Here is a 27653-nt window from a genome sequence, read left to right as displayed (position 1 = left end):
CTGGTTCTGTCGAGAATCATCAACAGCCAAACGAGCGACAGGCGGCCTGTCTACTATTGTGGCCAGTCGAGGCCCAGCGCGGCACTGTTCCAACATACGGAACGAATCCGTTTTCTTGGGTTTGTGTCCGCTATGTTGTCACGGCTACGAGGCATCAAGGTGATGAGCTGAGAGTGACGAATATCTGTATAGGAACATTTCCTCTTCCTCGCCGGCCTCCGTTCACAACAAAAGAACCTTGCAGATAATACATCACTAACTGTTCCCCATGTCGAGCTCCCACATATGGAGGCACTTTCTTCCCACACTTTTCAAAGCTCTCACTTTCACAGCAAATCAGCGATAAATAGTAAGTTCTGTCAGCTTCAGGATGAGTTTCACATTAAGGCTTTTTGAAGGGATACACAAGTCAGATCAATGTGCTATTATTATATTGCCTTGCAATCGTAACAAGTAAAACTGTCATTGTCACAGTTTCATGATTTACTCTACTGGTACCGAAGATGGTACTTTTTGTAATATGGACCAATTTGGGTCGGTACTTCCAAGCACCGATTCACCTAAAATCAAACAGTGACATATTTTACAGTTGACGATTTTCCATGGTGCACTCGAATGCAACATGGAGCATACGCCAGCGTACTGACGTCACCCACTCACGCTGGTTTTTATACGCTAAAAACGCATTTCTTGGGTTGAAAGAGAGCGAGATTCTTACGATGCCAAGCCAAACAAAATACAACTTTTTGAACACAATTATTTTAGGATACGAACTAAGAAGCACACGTTGACATGTACATGACTTCAGTTGTATGTGCCAGACTGTGTGAATGTTGTCCGTTGTATGAGAAACAAATTTGCCAAACCTTGTAAGGTTTGTACTGGTAAGTTCATAAAATAATTCACATATTAATTATTGTTTTAACCGTTATTACTGTTAACTCATTCAAACCCAAAAACGTGTAAATATGATTTTAATATGTTGTCATTCACTCCCAAAAACGTATTCATATGTTTTTTATGCAAGCACAAACAGAAGGGTTTGATGCAGCTTCTGACATGGAGGTGGCTTAAAGCAATGGTAGTTATTACCCCCCCCCCCCCCCCCCCCCAAAAAAAAAAAAAAAAAAACGGCCAGCAGGTGGCAGCAGAGATCAGAAAGGGCCATGTTGCAACAAGCTCTTTTCCCCACTGTTTTCACCAGGAATGTGAAGAATGATGAAACTTAGCTGTATGCTAACGCTAATTGCTCTAAAACGGAAACTGATACAAATATATGTTTTTCCCTGACGAAAGAAGATACTCGAATCTTTCTGTTGGTAGGTTCCATGTTTTTATAGCAATAGAACACAATATTCTGTGGGCCTTGCAAAATCAGTCAAAATCCAGGAGCTTCAATGAAAATGGCTGCTGGGAGTCAATGAGTTAATAACCTAGCGGGGTTAATCACAAATGTGTGTTCAATTTTTATTCAAATCATTTTGCATTCCACTGCACAAGTTTACATTTGACCTTTTTTTGTATGACAAACACATTTTTCCAACTTACGTGTTTAGAATTGGAAGGTCCAGTCACAAATGTTAATTCTACAAATGTGCACACAGTGTTTCCTTCCAAGGGTTTTGCCCGAGGAAGTAGAAGAGAAGAAATATAATGTACCGCTTCTTTACAAAGCAACAGCCTAAAATTATTTTGAATCACGAGGGGCTTTCAACTTTGAAGTTAGATGGTGGTATGTCCTTGAGGTCAACATTATTTATAATTCATTATGAGATAATTGATCATTATACTTCCTGGTATTCAGCATTGTGAACAAAATAGTAAACAAAAGTAAAATTTGATTAATTAAACACCAATGGGGAAAAAAAAATAATCGATAATATTAATCAAATTGAGAATATCTGTTATGTGCTTATTCAAACGCAATGTTCAAAACAACCCCCCCACAAAAGTTCAAAATTAAGCATGTCACTTATTAACCATGAAAATAATTACAGGGACTCTGTAAATTACAAAACAGAATGCAAACTTGTGCTGGGATCAGATTGGATGTACAGCTGCAGGCTGATATATGACTGAGAACCCCCAGCCATTCCAAACACGCTAATTACAGTGTTGGGAATTTGCAAGTTGAGAAGAAACGCTTGGAAAAACGGCCCAGGACGAGCTGTCGGGCTCTAAATTATGTGCCGAGTCTTGCGTGTTCATTTTTGTTGACTTTCCTGTTAGTGCCCCTTTATTATGGGTTGCTAACCAATCAGAGTGAAGCATAAGCATAAAAAAAAAAAAAAAGGTATAGCAAGGAAAGTGGTACAATCTACTGTACCTCATAAATGTTGAGTGAACTTCCTGAACCCAATATACACTTTGATACTAGTTAGACAGACACGCAGAGGTATTTGGGCGTAAATATATATATATATTTTTTTCTAACTACTGATATGAGACAATTCATGGTTGGTATGTACTGCTTATCTTTTGTAAAAACTGGAACAGATTATGACATCAAATGGAAAACTGCAACTTGAATTGCAGTGAATTCTCATTCTGAAAAATGTCAATACAAATACAAAAACTACACGTCAACACACCTTATTTATGCTAACGGTGTGCAGAAACATTACATGAGGGCAAATTGGTGCTTACCTGCCATAGCTTGACACACATGACCATCCCCAATTTTGAATCTGGTATCAGGCTGCACACCAGAGTCTTACTGGGTAGCTCAACAATCTTGAGCTGCAGAAAACAAAAAAAAGTGCAAACATCCCAATGAATGGCACTTAAGTCATTCACTCCCACATTTTTGTTGTTTTACTGGATTTGGACTGATTTTACAAGGCCCATAGAATATTGTGTCCTATTGCTATAAAAACATGGAATCTACCAAAAGAAAGACTAGAGTCTCTTCTTTCATCAGGAAAAAAAAGCATATTTCTGTCTGTTTCCATTTGGCATCAATTAGCATTAGAATATGGCTAAGTTTCATCACTATTCACAAATCTGTTTAAAATAGTGGGGGAAAGAGCTTTTTGATCTCTTATACTCTGTTGCCACCTGCTGGCCGTTTTTGTAATAACTACCATTACGTCAAGCATTCTCTTCAGTTCAGAGGCTGAATCAAAGCCAAAACGTGTAAATACATCTTTGGGAGCATGGTAATATTTAAAATAGAACGTATTTATACGTTTTTGGGAGTAAATGAGTTAAGAAAATGCAAAAACAAAAACTTGACTCAATTCAGATCAGTAGCTTTGTGTGTCCATCATGCTTTCAGAGTTCCTGGTAAAATGAGACATAACTGTAAGGCATATACAGTAACTTGCTCTCAAATTAGTGTGACAATAATTTGTATTTTTTTTTTAAAGTGTTTTGTAAAGTCTTTCATAGTGCTGTCACTATTGAATACTGTTAGAATAGATTAATCTATCGATTAATGTGATTAATTTTCATTTTGCATTAAAGTGTAGCATAAAAGCATTTTCCCCCCTGACTGCTGTTTATTAACCGGTGATTAGTATTTATTTTGTACTTCGTATTCATATAGTGGAAAAAAAAATAAAATGGTGGATTGATGTACTATATGTTACTGATCAGTCACTGTTTTCCAAAGTAAAAACAGATGCTTGCAAATGTCTTATTTTGATTATCCACAGAAGATAATCAATTTTCTTTCATCAAAGACCCCAAAAATCAGCAAACAATTACTGTCGATATGCTGAAAATAGAGGATTCGGACCATTCTAAATTAAAAAACGTCTCTAAACGATTACTCGATTATTAAAATAGTTGTCAATTAATTTGATAATCGCTGACTTCTCGATTAATATTGACACCGCTAGGCTTTAGGCAAACACATGTAGCTGTTGATAATGGTATTTTCCCTTTCCAGTTAAAAACAATATCAATTTGAGCCAGAAACCTGGAACCTTTGCAGTGTGCATGTATGTTGTCATAATTCCGACTCATTTATACACAGCTGTGCGTACATACAGTACATCAAAGTTCCTGTAAACTGCTTCATTTTGACTGACTGAATTGCTCCCCTCCACAAAAGTTAGGTTGCAACCTGAAGCTGCCGCTGCGGCTTCAGGACCTCCTCAGATCAAGCGCTTCTGCAACAAGCAGTACAAGCACCATCCATCATCACAGAGCAGCCACCACACTGTCTATAATAAATCCAGCTTGAGCTGACACATGACATGCCACGAACGGTCTTTTCATGCACGTGCTGGTTCTGATTTGAAATCGCTCGAGTGAAGCTTGCGGCGATCGCAGGCGTACCCAAATCGCTACGAAACCTCCTTCCTACTTTACCCGTGTTGACGATTTGCGTATTCATTCTCATTAGGCCTCACGTTCAACAGCCCTTTAGGCAATCAATCTGTTTTTCTGTCCAGCAATGTTTACATACACGCCTAATAAAGTGGGACTTAAAGGCCATGTCATCGCCGCAGGATATCTGCTGTTCGCGCGTTTCCTCACCTGGGCCATAAATAAAACAAACAGTCTTGCTGTTAATTCATTTCTCTCTGCCACAATTAGGAGGCAAGAAACCAAAGTCATAATTAGTAATAACTACCGTCGCAAATTATTTTGTTGTAGAGTGTTTCCTCGTTTATCGCGGGTGTTACGTTCCAAAAATTAGCTGCGATAATTGAAAGCCACGTTCATTTTGATTTCTTTTTTTTGATTCCCGTTAATTATATATATTATTTTGTTTATTATATGTTTTTTCACTTTGGTATGATTGTTAGTTTATTATGAATGATTTTTCATTCATCATTTGTTTTTGTTTTTTCATTTAGTCATTTTTTTCCATTAAAAGTATGTTTTTTCAATTATTATTTTTTTATTTACCGTATTTTCCGCACTATAAGGCGCACCACATTATAAGGCACACCTTCAATGAATGACATATTTTAAAACTTATTCCATATGTAAGGCGCACCACATTTTTAAGGCGCAGCTTCAATGAATGACATATTGCTCTAAAGACGATAAAAATACTGCAGACTAAACGTAAATTCTAACAATGAAGATTCACTAGGAATGTAATGGGGTCAAAAGTAAAACGTTCGTCTTTAAAACCTGTAGAATTAAAATAGCTTCTTTATAATGCATCAAGAACGTAAGATTTTTTTTTTTTAATGATGTATCGTGTTTTTACGAACTATCACGCAGGTGTATTTTGTTCTAGTGGGGTTGCCGTAGTTGGCGATCCAAGATGGCGGAATCTTCTGCGCATGCGCGTCACCGATCGTGCAGGGTCACCGCTAGCGTCTTGACAGCGAGACCTGTTGCGGCTCAATATTGATCCATATGTAAGGCACATTGGATTATAAGGCGCATGGTCAGCTTTAGAAAAAATTGAAGGCTTTTAGGTGCGCCTTAGTGCGGAAAATACGGTAATTAACTCATTCCCTCTCAGCCATTTTCACATTTCGCAATCCCGTTCGCTCCCGGCTGTTTTACTGGATTTTGACTGATTTTGCAAGGCCCACAGAATATTGTGTTGTATTGCTATAAAAGCATGGAACCTACCAAAAGAAAGATTAAAGTCTCTTCTTTCATCAGGAAAAAAAGTATGTTTCTATCTGTTTCCGTTTTGCAGCAATTAGCATTAGAAGAGAGCTAAGTTTAATCAGTTTTCACAAATCTATTTAAAATTGTAATTGAGCTTTTTGCTAATTTGATCTCCTTTGCTCTGCTGCCACCTGCTGGCCGTTTGTGTAATAACTACCATTTCTGCAACCGTTCTTTGCAGGTGAGGGGCTACATCAAAGCCTTCTGTATGCTCTAGCATTAAAAAAACAAAAAAAAACAACAACGTATAAATACGTCTTTGGGACACTTAGAACATTTAAAACGTATTTATACGTTATTGGGAGTAAATGAGTTAATGCGGGAAACTGACAGCCTTAATATTAAGACAGATAAAATTCTTTGAAACACTTCATTTATGCAAGTTCCTTTTCGACTAAACAAAATGTATTAAATTTGTTATCTTAAAATAAAAAGGTGCAAATGCATAAATGAAAAGAACTCAAAATTTGTATAACGATTATGCTAATCTTGTAATTGTGGAGTGTAATAAAAAACAAAGAGGTTGCTAAAGATGAACCCGCTATAAACGAGCGAACGCTGTATTGGTTTCACATTCAAGCAACGTTTTATTCATGGCTTTGAAAAACAATGCTGCCGCATACTGACGATTGGCATTGGCATTTATTATCGTTGCTTCTAATCACGGGTGTCATATTTGAGCATGATAAGCATCTGTCTGCACCAGTTATGCCTGTGTAATTGAGTGAGGAGACAAAACGGCAAAACCAACAGTGGCCTCCTTCTTGATCTGGGATGCTGCATGTCTGCGTGCGTTTGTGTCCGTGTCTGTCGGAACAATGGCATTATTGAGGTGCTGGCGAGTCAAAGGCGCCCCGGTGCCTGCTCCACTAGCTCGGGGTTAGCGGAGGCACATTTGCTTGGATCAGGTGACTATTCTGTCCCTTTCAAGTGTGGCTCCTCCAAAAGCAGAGCAAGTAACGTGAATCTGAAGGCAATCAAAGACGCTTGAATAGCGGGCTGCCCTCGACCCACTTTGACACTGGGCCAGCACCAGACATGACAGGCAAGTGGGTGTTGAGCGTGACACATGAGCAAACAAATGAGCAGATGCAACGCTTTTCATCGAGCACTGCATCTCATCGGGTTAGAGCAGGCCAATTCTCACAAGTCCGTTGCCGACACATCGTCACACTGCACATTCGCATCCCTTCAATGTTTGTACAAAAGCGAGTCTCTAAAATTATGGAATACATTTTCATTGTCTGATGAGACAAAGAAGAAACTTCCTTAAGTGATGGAAAGCTTCGAGAAGAACAATCTGCTCATGACACCCAACATAGAGGCTCATTTGTGAAACTTTGAGGAGGTAAACTATTTCAAAATTGTGAGAAAATGTGCACATCTGTCTTAAGTCTTATAGCAAGGGATGTCCAAACTTTTTCATTTGAGGGCCACATACAGAAAATCAGAAGGACGCAAGGGCCACATAATGTTATGAAGAGAAATTGTGTTTGGTCCTAAAAATTGTAAAAATAATTTATTTGTGCTTTGCATATTTAGAAAAATGCTACAGTATGTAAACCAATTTATTTATTCAGGGTGGTTCTGTTAGTTTTTATTAGTTTAGTTCTTGTTCTTGTAGTATGTTAGTTTCAGTATTAGTTTTTTTTTTTTTTGTGTTTTTTTAAATAAATAATGTGTATTACTTGTGCGCAATATTTAAAAAACACCATGGGAGCGACGTCATCTGAAGGTGCTTTTCTTTTGGCTGCTGCTAGATGACGTCACTGCTGTGTGACATACTTTCAAACGTCATCATTCCGGAAATAAATCTACTAAAAATCACATTTAAAATCATCCCCAAAGGTTCATGCATTAAATTAATTAGCAAAGACTAAAACGAAGGACATGTTTGCCATAGTTAGTTTTAGTTAGTTTTGTAAACATAAAATGTAGTTTCAGTTACTTTTCGTTTTTTTAAAAAGCATTTTCGTTTTTATTTTATTTCGGTAACAATATTGTTTTTTGATTTTTAGTTTTAGTTTTTTTCATTAGTTTTAGTTAACTAAAATTAAAACTTACTTTGACCATCTCCAAACATTTTTGTTTTGTTTATTTTATTTGAACTGAGTCAAATGCCATTTTTAGCATATGTCGCGGGCCACTGAAAAATGGATGGCGGGCGGCCATTTTTTTTTTTTTTAAACTGAACTACAAATATTACTATCTTCCAAATATGATGTGGCCTGTTCATAAAAGCTCAACTGTTGATGGCTTTTTTTCAGGCTTTTTTTTTTCTCAATACTTTTGAAGGGAAGAATATATGCACCGAATCCATTGACTAAACTGGATGTTGGAAGCCAGAGTCAAAGCAGGTGTCTGTCAGTCAGTTGTCGATCAAAGTGTGCCTTTTTGCTAATGACGCTATTTGCATTGCATCATCATACAAGCACTGATGAGATCGCACGCTTCTATTCAAACCATCAGCATCTAGGGGTCTAAAATAAACACGATACATGATACACAATAGCGAATCACACAATGACGCTACTAATGGTCAGACTGTACATTTTTTAGACTGACTTTACAGAACACAAAAAAGGAGACGATCATGGCGTCCAATCCCGTGAAATCTCACCTCCTCAGTTTGTTGTCCAGCAAAGGCGAGCAGGCAGGTCCTCGGTCCCTTCTCCAGCAAGGAGCACTGACAGAATCCAACACTTCCTGTAGCCAGAGAGTCCAACGGCTCACTGCCACCTTGACACAGATTCCAAAGACAGACCCTCATGTCCCGTCCTTGACTTATCCATCAAGTGAAAAGTAAGAGAGACAAATGTTCATCATCGATTAATGGAAGGGAACGCGGACCAAATAAGCAACAGCAGCATACTGACCTAATGAGCGTATCTGCCGAGGGAAGTGTATTGACCCAGATGACGGAACTCCCAGAATGACCTTCTAGAATCCTCTCTGCCCTCCTGTTGTTCAAATTCCACACATGGATAGCACCCTTCCCTGACCTGCAAAAAAATAATCATTAAATAAATAAAACCTACATGTAACTGGCTCATACATTTTCAGTTATCTTCCACACAAATTAGGGATCTAATAATTCCTGACCTAGTGTTTCCACACAACCTAATTTAGTAACATACTACAATAGCTGATGCCAAAAAAACATAGCAAAGTGGAGCTCTGTGGTAAGTTCAAGAACGAAAAGATAAAAACATTTAGACAAGAACACGTAAAAGAATGACGAGACAGACTCAAGAGTTAAAGCTTTAACTTTGACACCGCTTTTTCATTTTCACTTCATATTATGTAATTAGCTTCATTTCAACACATATGCTACGTTATAAGCCATGTGTCATATTCTGTATTTTGTTTACTGAATCTGTATTATTTGATTTTCTCTTTGTACCGTGTTTTCACAAGTTAGTGTGACCGGAATAAACTCCAATGTTCAACAATGACCTTGTGCCATTTATGTTATACTATATCTTTATGAAACCTCTTAAATTAAAGCCAAAAGTGAAAGTTAGTATACCGTATTTTCCGCACTATAAAGGCGCACCTAAAAGCCTTCAATTTTTTCAAAAGCTGACCATGCGTCTTATAATCCAGCGCGCCTTATATATATGGATCAATATTGAGCCGTCAAGACGCTATCGGTGACCCTGCACGATCGGTGACGCGCACGCGTAGAAGATCCCGCCATCTTGGATCGCTAGCTAATACTGATACTTTACCTCAGAGAAAATAATCAAACAGCTGTTTATTCATTTTGGGAGTGAATGGAGTTGTCAGAAAGCTGGTTTGTAATCTCTTAATAAAGTCTGACTGACCTATCTGGCTGTTTTGTTGACATTCCCTTGAGCGCAGCACCATCTAATGGATGCATAACGTAACCCCAGCCTCTACTGTAGCGCCTTATATATGGAAAAAGTTTTAAAATATGTCATTCATTGAAGGTGCGCCTTATAGTGCGGGAAATACGGTACCTTTCAATAACATTTGATGGTTTTATTCCAGATCCATTGTTGTCGTGTATAATGGCAAAATTTGACAGTGACACGGCTGCATACTAAAATATACACTTGGTTCTGTTTTTCTGTTATAGCTTCAAAAGGCAATATTCTCCTGGATATACCGTAATAACTTGTTATTGAGGCTAAGTCTCAATTACTGGTAATACGCTACAGCTACGTTGTATCCACAACCCCCCCATATTTTGCTGTGGACGAAATGAGTTGAATAAGTTACCCAGAGAAGAGCAGGGGCGTGTCCCCTCCATGGCAACTGAAGTGGAGGGTGTTGAAGGCTCCACTGGCACCTCTGAGGGTGTAGATTGGTGCCGGAGGTGGCCGAGACATCGCCACAGGTCATGAAGTCACACAAAGCTATATCCTGATACTCACTAAAAGAGAAAAAAGACAAAAAACAAAACAAAATTTCATGTAATATTACTGGTAATATTAGTATCAAACTGTTCGAACAGAAATACAATGGGACCTATTAACCAGGCACGCCAAGAATTGCACCTGCACAAAATTAGGGGTCCTTTTTGCATGTTCTTGGACACGTAGCATGTGCAATGCCAATGTGATTGATCAAATCTGAGTTCAATAAACCGGTAAATTTAGTATCTTGAAATACCACGTCTGAAAGACGGGTGCAAATCGGCCAATGTGGCGCAGGAAAAATTTCACCTAGTCAGCAATGAAATATTGGCGCTTGTCAATGATTATTTAACTCATTTGCTCCCAATAACGTGTAAATCCGCCGTTTTTTTTTATGTTCTAAGTGTCCCAAAGACATATTTATATGTTGTTGTTTTTTTTTCTTTTTTTTTTTTTTTTATGTTAGAGCATACAGAATGCAGCCTCTCAACTGCAGAGAACGGTTGCAGAAATGGTAGTTATTACACAAACGGCCAGCAGGTGGCAGCAGCGCAAAGGAGATCAACCAGGGCCATCTAGAAAAAAAGCTAAATTACTTACAATTTTAAATAGATTCGTGAAAACTGATGAAACTTAGCTCTCATCTAATGCTAATTGCTGCAAAACGGAAACAGATAGAAACATACTTCTTTTTTCCTGATGAAAGAAGAGACTTTAATCTTTCTTTTGATGGGTTCCATGCTTTTATAGCAATTGGACACAATATTCTGTGGGCCTTGCCATATCAGTCAAAATCCAGTAAAACAGCCGGGAGCGAACCGGATTGCGAAATGTGAAAATGGCGGCGAGTGAATGAGTTAATCGAAAGCCTGACTAAGAGACAGTCACATGAAGGAGTCATGACTTAGGACAAAAATATTTTCAAACCAGCACTACCTTGTGCCAAAACCAGCACAACTGATTCATACTGTATATCAGTCAGTTATGCAGGTGCCCTTCAGACCAGCGATAACAAACAGAGGCAACCTGTGCAACTTGGTGGAAACAGCTCGCTCGCATTTTAAGGAGACACTGCTACAAAACATCACACCAGACGGTTTCCTCTAATGTCTGTATTTTCCCTATTTTTAGTGGCTACAAACCCCGCAGCTATATGCTACCGAGGCTTTCGTTCTTGTTGACTTCCTCTTTCCAGTCTATAGGATAACACCTCTCTTACTCAGTATGTCATAAATCACAACTTGTGACAGCTTAATTACAGTAAACAGATTCTGGCTTCTCACTCCTTAGAGGCACATGTAAGAGCTGAGGCTTTTATGTTGTCTGTCAGTTTGGGCAGCTGAGGAAGTCCATCCGACCGCAGGTAATCGGCCAGAAAACTATACAGCTGCAGTGATCAATAAAGCCAAGTCTAAGTCTAAGTCCAAGTCCAAATGTAGACAAATTTGTAGATTGCATTGATTTAATTTGAGCAAACCTGACAGGAAACCTTTCAATCTAACTGTATGTTAGATTAACTCATTCACTGCCAGTCCAGGACAAAAAATAATAATCTTTGACATCTAAAACCGTCGATGGCAGTGAATGTGTTAAAGTTGGATGTCCGCATGTTTTGAATATTCTTGTAGACTACACAAAAGTTGTTTTTTTTTTTTAACTATGTGTAGTAAACGCTGCAATTTACTGTTGTTGCTTTAATACCAAGTTGATGCAAAACGAAAAAGCTTTTTTGCACATTGTTTTATTGCGTGTGCAGGAAAAAAATGAATCTTTGACGTCTAAAGCCGTCTATGGCAGTGAATGTGTTAAGGATCTTCATGACTAGATAGATGACTTGAGCTCAGCCGTTGTGTCGCTGTTATTTGCCCTTGCTTGGCGCCTTTCTATCTGTCTGCATTCTGATATACGTATCCAGTAAAAACCAGTTAAGGCCATCAGGCCACACATTCTCACATGGGGAGACTGAGCCGTTCGCCCATGTGGGCGGGCGGCCTAGACAGTATAAGTGCAGGGACACAAACAAACAGTTTAACTGAGAAAATGCAGCCGTCGTCTGGTTATTACTGTTAGTATAATATCGTGAGCATTAAGAAACAAGAACCAGTGGAAGTTCCCATACAGAACTTTACAGCTGGTGCCGAAACCCGGGATCGAACCAGGGACCGTTAGGCCAGTTCAACAGGGGGAAATTTCAATTTTTGTTTTAGTGTGGTATGAAGAAAATGGCAAAAAAAACAAAAACAAAACAAAAAAAAACAACAACGGTGTTTTTGTGAGGGTCTATCGCTTTAAACTCATGGGTGTTTAAATCTGCATTCCGGGCCAGACTCTCGTGTCTGTATGAGTGTGTGACAGGGGCAGGCTCACCCTGATAACAGGTGGATTAGGCTTTACTCGTTGTCCTCCTTACAGAAGGACCATGGAGGACAGAGTAGCTTGTTTTCACTGTCTTAAGACATAGCGGGGCTCAACTTTCCATTGGCAATTCCCTGCTCCCTTTCACATAAACAACAGGAGGGCAAAGTGATGGAGGGTGTCACTGCGCTAGGGGCCGCAACGCAAGCTGCCAAACCAAACTATGTTCACGAGATGAGTACAATGGCCACTTTCCCCCTGCCATGACTTCCTGGTGGACTGCTTCTTCTGTTTAACCAGGCGTCAGCGTTTCCATTTGCTGAGCATCGCTGAACAATGACCCTGCTGTGGTGCCAGCTCCAGTCACCCACAAACCCAAATACAAACAGCTCTAGTAGGACCCACACAGATGTAAACAAAAAAAAAAGCAGCAGTTCTATTTTAAAGGCCCCAGACAAATAATGCCAGATCCATTTTATTTTATTTTTTTAACACAAAGGGGCCTATTCACTAAAGGTTTGCGTCGCCTTTGCACCACGCTAACCGGCAAAAAATGGAGCAATTAGGGAGCACCTAATTCACTAAACACACGCAGATGGGAAAATCCGTCACTAAGTGCGCGGCCAAACACGGTGGCGGCGGTGTTATTTGCGCGGAAATTAGGTAATTTGCATACATTTGACGCTAAATATGCCCACCCCAATGCAAATGAGACTCATTGATATGCAGCGTCAGCGCAAATAGCCACACCAGCGTTTGTGTGACGCAAATAACGTTTTTGGAAAGCATGTATTAACCTGACGCAACCTCGATCTCCGGCAGTGCATGCCATTTGCCGCACAACATGCGCGGCTGATCACGCAGAGAGGAGAGAAAGACAGAGGTGGGGGGGGGGGGGGGGGGGGGGGAATATTTCCGTGTTAGTTTAGGACACATAACATAACTCGGGCTGATCGGCAATGGCGGGGAGGCATTTTACGATCATTCTTACGTGCCAGATGCATACTGTACGCCCACGTGGCCAACCTCTGAAAATATATTTTTTTTTAAAAGATCACACTATATATAATTTGTACTTTAGGAATGAATGACGTCGTTGTCATCCTCTCTGCTCTGCACAGCTTAATGGCGCTCTCAACGCTTACTCTCGGTCCAACCTCGCTTTCTGATAATGTCATCTTTCTCGCAACTGTTACTATAACAACCATGTTTTCTCCATTTTCTCAAATTTGCTCCAAGCTGTCAGTTCTGTGAGCGTGTTTGCGCCGGTATATGATTCGAGCAATATCCTTCGTGAATAGGTGGCTAACTGGGCGCAGACTGCGGGTGCAGTTGTGGTGCAATATTTCGCGCTATTACCGGATTCTTAGTGAATATGCCCCAAAGTAACTTTACAGCTATAGATATTCATCATGTCGCAGGTCAATAGTAATTTACAAATAAAATACATATGTACGTAAAGTAATAATGGGCTTTCTTCGTATCTCATTAAAGAAGCCAACATATTAACATGTCAAAAAGGGGCAGAAGGCACTCCAGGAGGGTTGAAGCTTCTGCTGCCTGTAACTGATGAGACAGCTCTGGGTAATCTGAGTCTAAGTCTGTGGATAAAGGCAGTTTGTCTCTTCTTGGGCTGTCTGTCCACACCTACTGTGTAATTAGGCCTAATTATGAGAAAAAGGTCCGCTTCCCCTTCATGTTATTAAATAAGAGCCTGCCTCATCTGCCAAGAATCTCTCAACGTCAGCAAGGGGCTGGCGACCTTCAGATCAAACATCGCCACTATCTGTGCGCCTGCCCCGCCCTTTCTTCGCCTTACCACATCGGGAGGCAGCGTTACGATGCCAGGCAGTACGCAAGCCTTTTTTGGTTTTGAAGGTAGAAGTGATGGGGGGAGCACTGTCCACATTCCTCGTTTGACTCTTGCGCTGGTATCGCCGTAATCAGCAGCTCCCCACCTGAGCCGCCGCCTTGTCAAAATCTGCCATTCATAAATAACTGCAGGCAGGAGGGCTACGCTGATCACAGGGGATCAAGCTTAATAGAGAAGCTTCATTATGGCCCTGCTTCACAGGCACTATTATGGAGGCATTGGATTCCTAGATCCTCTGCTCTGATATCAGTTCAATCAAGTAGATCTAAGCTACATAATGAATGCCGTATTTTTCGGACCGTAGGGCGCGCTTAAAATCCTTGAATTTTCTCAAAAATCAACAGTGCGCCTTGTGAGATGTGGTTCGTCTTTAATTAGAAAAAAAAATAAGTGCAACTTGTGATTAGGAATGTCACAACAAGGGCGATATCGTGATATCGTGATATTAAAACTGCCACAATATCGTCATCGTCATGTTTACAATATTTAGAAGGAACACATCTGTTAAAAAAAAAGTCAGGTTGATTTCCATTTGTGCAGTTGTAGCACCCTCTAGTGGCTAGTTTATTTGCAATTTAATTTTCATTAGGGATGTTTTGGCCTTCTATGTTTACAATCTATGCTAATTGTCAGATGAAGGGGAACCGAATTTGCTTGTGCTTGCGTTAGCAAGTAAGTGCCTCAATATTTTTATTAGAGATTGTAGGCGGTTTATATGCATTGCTGTTATGCACAAAAGCACAATATTGTGCATTTTTTTAATATGAGCTCTCTTTTTTTACAATATTGTGATCTTTTTTAAATATCGACAACCCCCCACAATATCGTGATAATTATCGTATCGTGACTTTCATATCGTGATAATATCGTATCGTGATATTTGGATATCGTTACATCCCTACTGGTGATCAGTATTGGCCGATTACATTCGCGGATGAACGGTATCAGACTCGACATCATAACATTGTAATCGGAACACCGCCACCTAACATCATGTAATTCATCCATTGTGCCCAACTTGTAAAAGAGCCTCAGTTCAGTGAGTACATGTGAGATGAATGTGGTTCATAATCCAATAGCCAGGATGATCGCTAATCCAATTATTAACTCATTTGCTCCCAGTAACGTGTAAATACGTTTTTTTAATGTTTTAAGTGTCCCAAAGACGTATTTATACGTTTTCTTTGTTTTTTAACGCTAGAGCATACAGAAGGCTTTGATGCAGCCTCTCAACTGCAAAGAACGGTTGCAGAAATGGTAGTTATTACACAAACGGCCAGCAGGTGGCAGCAGAGCAAAGGAGATCAACCAGGGCCATGTTGAAAAAAAACTCAATTACTCACAATTTTAAATAGATGTGTGAAAACTGATTAAACTTAGCTGTCTTCTAATGCTAATTGCTGCAAAACAGAAACAGATAGAAATATACTTTTTTTTCCTGATGAAAGAAGAGACTCAAATCTTTCTTTTGATAGGTTCCATGTTTTTATAGCAATAGAACATAATATTCTGTGGGGCTTGAAAAATCAGTGAAACTCCAGTAAAACAGCCGGGAGCGAACGGGATTGCTTCTGTAAAAATGTCCGGTAGTGAATGAGTTAAAAAGTTAAACTCTGTCAGATTACAATGTTTACAGGCATATTAAAAGCCTGGTTTCAATTGATTGAATGAAATGGTCTGTTTTTTTCATGCAAGTAAGTTCAGACCAGTGAGTACTTCTGCATTGGCTGGTTGGCTTTTCTGCCCTGACCTCCCACCATAGATAGTTCTGAAGAGGAAACCAACTTGCAGAAAGGAGCGGCAGGTCCATTATTAAAGTCCAGTTAGACAAACAACATGGGAAGTGGTTAGGAAGCCACACACCCATTATTGTGTCTTGGTGGGGAGATCTGGACTGGATAAACAGCCTCGTGTCAGATAGATGCTGAAGTCAGACACAAGTGCACCAACACCCACTGTCAGTCACAGATCCACTGAACGGGAAGAGGTGGCATTGTTTGCGTGAATAGCGTGAATGCTAAGCAGGGGCCATAGCAGATAAGGCCTCAATGCCTTGTGGGTGTCATTGAGGCAAGCATTGATGGAGCACCATGTCATAGGGTTCCCGATTTAGCAGGTCCTGTCTGTGGTCAACTGGTACCAGAAGTGCTTATCTGTTTGCATTATCACCCATTTCCTCCATAAAGTCATTTACCTGGACACAACGGGGGTAGAGGAACACAAGAGGGTCAATAGACACACGTCAACACTTATTTCAGTGTGACGGCCTGAAGATCAGCAGAGATGTGGCTGTCAAAAAATTTGAATTTCAATTATTTGTAAGTGCCTTTTTCCACAAAAACAGCATGTGGGCTACAACTGCCTTTTCACCTTCTTCGTCATTTTTAATTGGAATAAAATCGATTTTTGGATATTAATATCGATTCGATTAATAAATGAGAATCTCGATTCTTTTATGAATCAATTTTTTGGCACACCCCTAATTATTAGCATAATGTACAACGTTCAGATGACCTAAGAACTAAATTGTATTTATTATGCTGTTTTGATTCTTTCATTTTTAATAAAGTACTAATACAAGTGCCTCTTGACTGTTTAAAAACATTCATCGACCATTAGACCAATTAAGTCCAATTTCTGTTCATATCGCACTTTTGCCTTTGCGGGCAGATTTTTATCGTGCTCAAATGCCATTTCACCGCATTTTATAATAAAAGTAACCCACACAAAATCCAAAATCAAATTTGTTTCAATAAGCAGAGAGCTTGTATTCACGGAATCAAACCGCCATTTTGACTTGTGACATAATTGTGTCGTTAGCTTGGAATTGTCCATAGTTGGCCATGAGTGCATCTTTTACATATTGGACATATTTTCTTTTTGCATTACTTATACTGCTCAATATATTACCTGCCTCTGTTTTTATCTTTCATTATTAAAAGTGTTTATTCATTCATTCATTCATTCAGTTATTTAAATTATTTAAGTAAAGGGTGAGAACAGCTAGGCAAGAAATGATTACTCACTGCTATCGTTGTGTTTTTAGAGTACATATAAGATGCTCGTTCCTGGCTACAAGCGAGGTGCCTTTTTTTTTCTTTTCTTTTTTTTCCCCCCAGCTCTGGTTGTGCGCCCCTTTCACTCATGTTGCATGCTGCATGTTTGTGCCTGCGTACACAAATGACTTCAATGAGACAGAGGTACTATTTCAGAGACGCTGCGAGATTCATAGAAAGGCAGCCCAATAGCAAACGCATAAACGATTTCAAGAGATTCATTTTCGGTTTTTAAAGATCCATTACAAACCATAATGTTAGTACATTAGGTCATGTTAACTCCAAAGTGAGGCAGAAAGAGAAACTTCACATTATTCTGTATCGATACTGACAGGAGAAACACCGAACAATCTTAGAAGAGAATTAGCAGATGAATCATGGAACAAAAACGCGCTGACAGCATGACACAGCCTTCATATTTAATAAATGTATGACGGCATGAAAGAAACTTGAGTACAATACCATTTGTAAAGGCCAAAGCTGTTTTGACAGTTGTCAGGAGCCGGTTAGCGCGGCTAGGCTGTGATACAAAACATGCGCCGGTTTTCGAAGGACCTTTGTTTACATCACGTGAGCTGTCCGTCCTTACGATGCCTGTACAAAAATCTCTGTCGCACTACTCCACTTCTCTTGTGAAGTGTTCTCAAATTCTTTGTATAACTTGTTTAAAATTATACAAAAAACAAAACAAAACAAAACAAAAAACTCCACTTCTCTCGGCCTGTAGTGTTCTTTTTTTTCTCTCTATTTTGACTTGTGTGCGCGTGCGCAGGGGCGTACGTGCGTGTTTTAGAGAGCGAGAGTGGAGAACCACAATCACCATATTTTATGCTAAGCACTTTTGAGTTATATTCTAATGTATGAGAATCACTGTATAAATACATTTTGATTGATTGCTTCATATTAAATACTGTATATTAAAAACAATAATAATAAAATGTGTGTGAAAATAGCGTGACGTGTGAATGATAGCGCTTGGCTGGTGGTGACCTGCACATCCAGGTCAGGGTTGTACCCACCTCTCGGCCGATTTGTCCAAAGCCAGCTGGGAGAGGCTTCCCAAATGTTAGACCTATGAGCATGAACCTGATAGAAGATAGATGGAAATATAAGCATTTTTTTTTTTATATATATATATCAGTCTGACTTACATTTTCTGTTCAACGCCTTTTTTCATTGCCTGATTTTGGAGCATTATAACCTGTCATTTGTTAATACTACAAGCTCTTGACATGAGCAGAGGCACACTATGAACAGGTGAGTCATTTTCCATTCTTTTCAGTCTAATTGAGAAAGAGAGACCAAGAAAACACGCGCAGCCCTTAATCCACAGAGCACACAGACCCCCTTTCACAAGAGTTGCGGCAGAGACCTTTATTTGTCCATTCCGATCGCAGAGAAAGGAGCGTTTCAAGCTTGGATTGGTTTGAGCTGGAAGATTAGATGAAACCAGAGTGTTTTAAACCTCTTCTGTGGCCATGGATTAGAGTCAGCCTGTACTCCGAAAATGAAACAATAAAGGGTATGGGTGGATCAGTGGGAGATGGTGCAAGGCATGGACAGCTGGAAAGCTGAAGGTAATATCCCAAGAAACATAAAAAAAAAAAACTTTAAAAGGGGCATATTTGGGTACATCAACACAATAAGTTAAATAAAATGAAACTGGCAAAAATACATACATTTTCACCTCAATGAACACCAGGTTCATCGTTTCAGAGATGTTGAGTATTTCAACACATCATGCCACATAAAAAGATATGCTAATCTGAAGCGCTAGTCAATTAGTGCAAATGGAGTGATCAGAACCAAAACTCCCGAGCGGGAGGTAGCAGGAAGTGTTGGCAGCCCTGCTAGCGAGATCATCATCAATTATTCTTGGCATCTCGGTTTACTCGAGGCCAAAGACGATACGTGGGACAATGTCGGCGTGCGCCTGAAAGACGCAGAGCCCCCTTAAAGGCCTTGAGCAGCCACTGACATTGAGGTTCAGGGATTGGGGCGCGTATAAATATTCACTCAAGGGAATGTACCGGATGTAAGGAAATCTCTGGAATGGTACTTCTCCCACACAAAGTCACACAGTCTGACAACACAGGTCACTTTACAGCTCATCGCCGAATTAGAAGGATGAGTAACAGCCGGACCACAGTGTCATACATTTAGATGGGCAAGCGAGAGTTCAACCGTTAGCTTTGGCAATTTGGAATTAAATCATTAAACGGCAGTGAGGGAATACGTCCAAAGAAGGAAAAAAAACAGACTGCTTGTCAGCTCGGAGTTTATGATTTCATTAGATTGTGGATGTGAGGCAGATGAGGATTAAGATCCGTCCATCCATCCATTTTCTGAACCGCTTGCTCATTTTTAGTCATTAGCGCAAGCTAGCAAGCTAACGCGAAGATATAACTGTCACTCCTGAAAGCACGGGCGGTCAATTCAATCTCTGTGTCTACCATGTTTCTAACAACAGTTTAGTCACGCTTGTTAATTTTAACAAAAAAGCTTTGTAAGTTTACGCACCATTTTGTTCCGCCTGTGAACGACACACAAGGAAATTTAGTCCCACAAGCAGCATTAGTTGGGTCACACTCCAACAGCTGGCTAATCAAGCTAGCTAGCTCAATACTGTAAATACTGTATTCTGTTGAATAATGCTGCAATCAAGGATGGTCGGAAGTCGGAAATATCCGAGTTGAAACTTCCCAGTTCTGACCTCAAAGCGTTCGAGGTGAAAGTAAGCAACCAAAATGGCTAAATAATAGTGATAAATTTTTTTATTTTGGTCCTCGAAACTCAATTTGACCTCCAGGAAACTTACCTTTTTGCAAGTTTGCTCCATTTATTGTTTTAATCTTATTTCATAAGCATTCCATACAGTTAAGTAGTTTAGGTGAATATTTATGAATGAAGAAATCTATCTCATTTTATACTCGAGTAAATTGTGTTTTGCCATTCAGAGTGACGTCACATCGTAGTCCGCCGGTGAAGTCGGAGTCCTTGTTTTTTGTCCCGACATCGCGAGTGGAATTTCCGAGCTCAAGGGGGCGTTCCCGGACGCACTTCCTGGTTTGAACTCGGATATTTCCGACTTCCGACCATCCTCGAATGCAGCATTACTGGGTTTTTTTTTATATCCATCCATCATCTATATCCCATCTGCCTTGAGCATGAAAGTGGGTTCACCCTGGTCTGGTCGCCAGCCAATTGCAGGTTACATAATAGAAAAGCATTTACACTCACATTCTCACCAACGGACAATTTAGAGCCTTAAATGAACCTGACAATTTTTTTTTTTTTTTTTTTTACTTTGGATGCGTTCATGTCAATTACATGTGGTAGACACCACTTTTGCATAAATAAAATATTTTTAAAACACTATGCATTAGCCTTATGATTTAAACTTAGTTTAAAAAAAAAGAAGACATTTTTTGACTGACCATGTCAAACCATATGATACGGAAAAATGAAATTACATAAAATCAATAAATAATAAAGCATTCAAACTGATCACCAACATTAACCCAGGAGCACAATATTAAAAAAAAACAAAAAAAAAACACTTTAACCGGCAAAAATATGAATGCGAATGCTCCCTGCGCACACTCTGCCAATAATGAGCGCGCCACTGCCCCCTAATGTAGTGGAGGTGCAATTGCACTTTATTCTAGGACGGTAAAAAACAAAAAAACAAAATAAAAAAATTAAAAAGCATGTTCCCCGAGGTCAAACGCGCCCCCCTTGATGGAAATAGTAGTTGAGAAGCACTGGATTACTGTAATGTGAATAGCGTACATCCTCTGCTTTTGACGCACTGTACCATAATTGAGACACCAGAGTAATGGTAGCTTTCGGGGAGCCTTGCTCAATGGTAGCACAGCATGACTCAATAGTAGTGAGTTGAAAAGAGCCTGTGAATATTGAATATTTTTGTGTTGTGGTGAGATTAGTATTGTTTGCTCACATGCACAAGACTTGTGCTGACAAATTCCTCCAAAGGTAAAAGATAACAGCTTGACTTTTCATATTCTCGTGAAAACGAATGAGAAAGTAATGCGAGGTCACGTTTATCTCCATAACTGGAAATCTAAATGACACCGATAAACACTCAAATACTTTGTATGGACTTTCTTCCCGACTCCCTGGGAAATAATTTGCAATAACGCACACGTGAGCAGAGCAGAACAGGAAGCGACGATAGCGTGCGTGCTGGATGAGCGTCGTATCATCTCGTGATTTTCAAACACTCCCTTTTCCTGTTTTGCTTGGGGAACTTTTCAGGTGTGAGTGAGGAGAGTGAGGAGTGACTGGCCTGTGAGATAATCACACGACTTTAATAAGTCGATATCTTTTGCAAGGAAGGAGGCAGCTTATGCACGGCACTATCAAGCATGGCTCAACCATCCTCCCTTGCAATTGTAATCAAGGAGTCAACCCAGTGAACTTGACTTTAATATTTGTTATCCGCTTTTTTTTTTTTTTGTAACCCTCCCCCTTTAAAGATGAAGCATTTTCTCATGGTCAGATGATTTGACTTGGCTCCTGTGAAATTGGCTTCAGACTGCTCGAACCACTTTCTCGGCAATGAGGACATTTGTTAGAGTGTGATAAAACCCTTTTTGGTTACATTTTGCAACACATTGCATGCACTGTGATCCAATACGTTTTACTTATTCCAGAACAGTGGAGGCTACAGAGTGGTGTTAAATTTCATCAACAAAAACTAGACAAAAATAATTTGGTCAACACTCATTTTTCACCGGATTAAAACTAGACTAGACTAAAACCCTCATTAACTCATTCACTCGCCGCCATTTTCACAGAAACAATCCAGTTCGCTTCCGGCTGTTTTCCTGGATTTTGTCTGATTTTGCAAGGCCCACAGAATATTGTGTTCTATTGCTATAAAAGCATGGAACCTATCAAAAGAAAGATTAAAGTCTCTTCTTTCATCAGGAAAAAAAAGTATGCTTCTATCTGTTTCCATTTTGCAGCAATTAGCAGTAGAAGAGAGCTAAGTTTCATCAGTTTTCACAAAGCTCAACTGTTTTCTGAGTGTGGTCATGTGACACTTGCAAGGTGAGCTGTGATTGGTCGTTACCTGAGTACTATTATGTGATTTTCAGTCGACAGCACGACAAGCGCAATAATAATCAGAATGCCGAGTTTTAAGGCTATAGTCACTGTTGATTATTTTTTTTAGAATTGATTATCCTATCAATTATTCCGTCAATCAAATAAAATGTTATTTTGCATTAAACTGCATTACAAAACTATTTTTTCCCTATTGTTTATTAACCAATTTTTGTTGTTCCTTCAGTATTTTTTTTTATTTTTTTTTTAGTGACAACAAAACATCAATTCAGCATTATCAATGAGAGGAATTGTTGTACTCACCGACCTTTTTTATATAATATATAAAATCTATAAAAATATAAATACATAAAAATCGACTCTGATTAACTCTTTTACTGCCACACGTTATCAAAAAAAACAAAAAAAAAACTTTAATATGACAAAGGCTTCGATCATTCACATCATCCTTGAAAAAGTTCTATTTCATCAGATTTCGTCATGTTTTATTGTAATTTCATACACCGGCAATCCAGCTGGCCATAGTTAGTGAGTGTTTTTGATTCCACAACCTATTGACCAGGCAGCTCTGCACTTAGATGTTGCACTGCCCATTGATTAAAAAAAAACAAAAAAACATAGTTGATGTCATTTAACATTTATGGCGGCATATATCGTGATTTTACGAATCGTTATTAAACATTTTTGGCGGTCAAAGAGTTAAGGACTACAGAAATCAGAGAATTGCTGTTGAGAAACTGAAATTGGCGGATTTTATCAATTTTGATTTAAACAATAACACTAAACAATTACTCGATTAATTTGCTAATTGTGGATTCATCGATTAAAGGGATACTTTACTTATTTAGCCGTTTTTGGCAGTCAAACATGAATATTTTGCCTATAATAAATGTGATATTTTCATTATTTTTCATGTACAATTAGTACCTTTAAAAACACATTTTGCAACTTGCTGTCAACTGAAAAGATTGGCAAAACACCTTCGTCGTTAGTTGAGGCTGGCAGAATAATTACGTGCCGAGATCAAAACGGCGACGTGTGACATCTTGTTGCTGGCCCAGCGGCCGTGTTGTGTCGGAGCCTTCCCGATAGGCCGAATCCGACCACAGTGAACCAACTCCTTTTCAAACACCCACATCCCCTCTGATAAAAGCCGCATGTGTATTGAATTGAGAGCATTCCTGAGGGTATCCTGTTCTTATCAGGGGGTCAGATAAGCTCATTTCACAAGCCCTCAGTTGACCTCCACTGGGCTACCAAACGGGATCGCGCGCTGACAACAGCTGACCTTGGACAGCGTTTGTGGTTGGAGGAGAGTCGAGAGGGGATGTTGGTTGTTGGCTGAAACTTTCTAGGGGCGACCATTGTAGCGTATTCTCATTTGCAGCCCGTAGATCAAAGACAAACAAGAAGGGGAGGATTCTGTGCAAGTGTTAGGCTGCTCAACAGCTTTGTGACCATGTTTTTTTTTTTGTAATCTCACCATTAGAGTTTAGTTGGATGATTTTCTTGGGTCTCTCCAAGAGCCCCATTTCTTAGGATGACCGGAACCTTCCTGTTGAGCTTTCCTGAGTCCTGGCGGATGGTGAATGTTAAATAGTCTTTTACTTTTAAATGATTTTGTTCTGTCCCAATTTCATGCAGTTCCCATCCCTGTATTTGGCTTTTTTTTATTTTTTTTTTTTATTTATTATAATGTAATTACGACAGCTTATTAGGGCCACGTTTAAATATTTTGTTTTAGAGGGCGGGGGCAATATTCTGAAAAAAAAAAAAAAAAAAAGCAAATTTGCCACTTTAGAAAGTAGGGATGTAACGATACCAGCAATATCGTGATATTAAAACTGCATAAATTAAAAATTTATATGTGACCCCAAGTAGTGTACTACTTGAATGTTTGCGCCAATACTTCAGTCGGGTTTTCAAACGAGGAGATAGAGCACTTAATAAATATTTGCGCCGTATGAATATTTTGTGGTGTCATTTTGTTTTCATTTTAAATTATGCAAGTAATTAACTGATTAGAAAAAGAGGAGGAGAGTCTGTCGTCAGTGGATCAAATGTGAAGACGTCCTTATAACATTAAATGTCAAAAGAATTAACACACAACAGGTGCTCCTCAAATTTGGCGGGCGAAAAATGTTGATAAAAAGCCTTTTGAATTAAGTACTTAATCATCTGATTTAAAAACATTCGACAGCTCTAATTTATTTATATCCGATGATACTTTACTGTACAGTATATTCGTTTTTAATCGAAATTGTCGTGCCCCAGTTTTTACTTTTGAGAATGTGTTCATAGCATTTCATATCAAGCATCCCATTCCCAGGCACCTTTTCTGGGCCCTGAACACATCTCAGACCGACAAGCCTGCACTCATAATTGGCCCCTATTCATTTCTCAAGGATAATCCTCGCCTCGGTTGAGCCTTTTCCACTCTTTGCGTCATTTTGGCTCCCGTGTTTACATAAGGTATGTCTCGCATTCTCCTCCACCTCCGCCTTTTGCGCCGCGGCGGATCTTAACACCGCCGCGAGCGCGTGTGTGTCTGAACGTGCGTCTGAGGATTCCCGCTCTTTCGCCGGAGCTGCTCCGACTCCAAAAGCTGGAGGTGACAAAGGCACCAGTGAATGTCTGACTCACAGACAAACTGTCAGCATTCAATGGGCCGGATTAAGACGGAACGTAGTACCCAACTGAGACTGACATGTTGACATGTTCTACTAAGTGCATTTTCAAGGCGGATTTAGCCCGTTTGCGCCATTGTGGAGGAACGTTAAGCGATACAAACGCAAAATGGCTCGCCTGTTCTCTTTACTCCCGATGTCTGGATCGGGGGACCGACGCTGGCTTGACGGAGGCCGCTGTGGATCCCGAAGAGGTTCAGGGGTTTTCGGAGAGCCGTCCTTAAGCAAACAAACATGCTGGAATTTCTGCCCATTGTTGGTGCACGGGGGTTGAGTGACAGGGCCGCATAGCAGAGGAACCTGTCAGCAGAGACGAGCCGGGGTCAAAGTTTGACCACCCCTGGCGGCACAGATTCAATATGAAGGCAAATCTGTGTAGCGCCAGTTAAGATTACACGTACTAAACCTTGGCGAACACGTTTTCGTATCCACAGTGGTGACAGTTTCGATTGCGCAATTCAATTTGCAAATCTGATATGAGTGTAATTGTGCGGTAATTATGACGCAACAGAGTGACTAGCAACATGTGAGATACAGTTCAAATGATTTGTCAAATCACGCTCTGATCGATGAAATATAAACTGCCAAACAGCACATTTGAGGTTATTTATTATCTATTATTTGCACTTCGAAATGTTTGCTTTGTTCTGCAAAACGGATATTTATGTACAGCACTTTGTATACAGTAACGCCTGTTCTTAAAGCGCTTTATAAAAAAAAGTTGAGTTATACAAAATACATTTGAAAATACAAAAGATTATTTTCCCATAAAAAAAAAGCAATCTTCTCAAAAATGTATTCTTCTTTATGTCGTTCTTACAGTGATTTAGAACCATGTCAGTGCAGTATTAATTTATTATGAAGACTCTCACTGATTCCATTATTTAGCATATGAATCTTCTTGAGTTAAGCATGTGAAAAAAAAAATGCACATATGTTGAAAATATATATGAAAATATATTTCAGACATAAATTACAGTATACAGGATTATCTTCCCATATGTTTTAGTCATTATTGAGCTGCTGAAATCTAATGTTATTTATTCCCAGAAATATGGTAATTACAGTACACAATAATTTACACAAAAGCACACTGTATGTCATCTTTAATATGGCCACTATGCATTCCAGTGTTATGACTTCACATATACATTATATGTAACAAAGCTTTTTTTTTTCTTTTTTTTTAATGGAAAATGAGATCTCCCATTTTTTGTTTTACAACTTTGAAAGTTTAAGTTGGCAGCCAGTAGACATCAGCCCGGCACTCCTCAGTTTTGAGTTTTAGTGCAGGTCATCATTAGCTGGTTACCTGAAAGTTGAACCCTGATCCCCCCGTGCTGCTCAGAGGAGGGGGGCGGGGGGCCTCACTACTCGTGTTGGGATGAGAGAGCCCAATCGACAATATCGAGTTCCCACTCCAATTTTAAATTATTAGAACTGTAGGGCCTGACCGATTTGGATTTTATTTATTTTTATTTTTTATTTTTTTAGACCAAAGCTGATTTTGGGCAGAAAAAAATACAATTAATGACAATGAATATTTATATATATATATATATATATATATATATATATATATATATATATATATATATATATATATATATATATATATATAATGCAAAAAAAGCAAATTAATTAAATTGGTCAATGGATTTCAGTTGGCATGAATTATATGCAGATTTTCAACATTTGCAGGCCATAAACATCTTGTTAATTTAAAAAAAATAAATAAATAAAAAAAATAAAAATAAAAAAAGTTGAATGTGTGTCAAATTTCATTTAAGAATAAGGATACATACATTAAGACTGTGTGTAATAAATAATGAGACCAGTGCCATAATCGTGAGGCTAATTAATCGGTCGGGCCCTACTTAGAACCGAAGTAATTGTCATGTTGTGCATGTGATGAACGCAGTTATGTGGATTACTGTGCACACGGAGCTTGGACGTCTGAGGGGAAATGGATGGTAAAAAGCAAACAGACATTCGAGTTACGCTGTCAGACTGAATGACTTCCCTTCCACTGCCTTCGCCCTAACCCGGGGTCTCCGAAGTGCCTCGTTAAGCACGGCAATATAGAATCAATTAGCGGCTCGGTGCCCCGTGTTGCTTTGCTGGGCCGGCGCTACCTCCGTCTTCCAAAACCCACTCGGCCCCTGCCGCGCTGCACCGGAGCATGTGAGCCCTCCGTCCTCTGAGTGACAGAGTCAAGCTGTTCCTGCTGAGCGGAGGTCAGGGTTCTTCAGTCAGCACTTCGGCCCTGAACAGAGCACACAGGAATCCCCCCACCCAAACGATCTTTCCCCAACCCAGCTGAAACTCAGCTCATACTCTCCCAGGCCAGGTCCAAATAAACCTGGTAGCCCGCTCTCTCTCTTTTTTTTTTTTTTTTTCCATCGCCAGGCACGCTGTCACTCCCCTCATCGGAATCATTAATCAGACCGGACAGATTCAAAATAAACTACGCCCACCATTTTGGTCCCCAAATTTGTGTAGCCCATTTCTCCCAATAAAACCCCGTCGAGGATGTCCAGTTCCGTCAGCAGGTTAAACATTTGAGCACTTTAGCAAACTCTTTTATCCGCGATTACGGTTATTGATATAAACAACTTAGCTT

The 27653-nt window shown here is 39.5% G+C and overlaps 1 protein-coding gene across 4 annotated transcripts in view; it reads right to left on the bottom strand.

Moving 5' to 3' along the window:
- The window catches only part of gnb1l (guanine nucleotide binding protein (G protein), beta polypeptide 1-like), a 32795-nt gene extending 14997 nt beyond the window's left edge, over positions 1-17798 (bottom strand). For 2 of the 4 annotated variants that reach the window (XM_077522981.1, XM_077522979.1), the window contains exons 1-5: positions 17715-17798; positions 9832-9985; positions 8463-8588; positions 8207-8369; positions 2647-2739 (exon numbers count right to left, since the gene is read on the bottom strand). In XM_077522981.1, the coding sequence (XP_077379107.1) occupies positions 2647-2739; positions 8207-8369; positions 8463-8588; positions 9832-9941 (492 nt within the window). In that variant the 5' untranslated portion in view covers positions 9942-9985; positions 17715-17798. Of the gene's footprint in view, positions 1-2646; positions 2740-8206; positions 8370-8462; positions 8589-9831; positions 9986-17222; positions 17365-17714 lie in introns of those variants that run through there. The other 2 variants (XM_077522980.1, XM_077522982.1) reach the window with 2 other exon arrangements.
- Between the last annotated feature and the right edge of the window lie 9855 nt (positions 17799-27653).

Source organism: Festucalex cinctus, chromosome 5 (genome assembly GCF_051991245.1).
Source record: "Festucalex cinctus isolate MCC-2025b chromosome 5, RoL_Fcin_1.0, whole genome shotgun sequence".
In the NCBI taxonomy this organism is placed as follows: Eukaryota; Metazoa; Chordata; class Actinopteri; order Syngnathiformes; family Syngnathidae; genus Festucalex; species Festucalex cinctus.
Note: the sequence above shows the minus strand (reverse complement) of the source record. Positions and strands in the feature narration are given on the sequence as shown.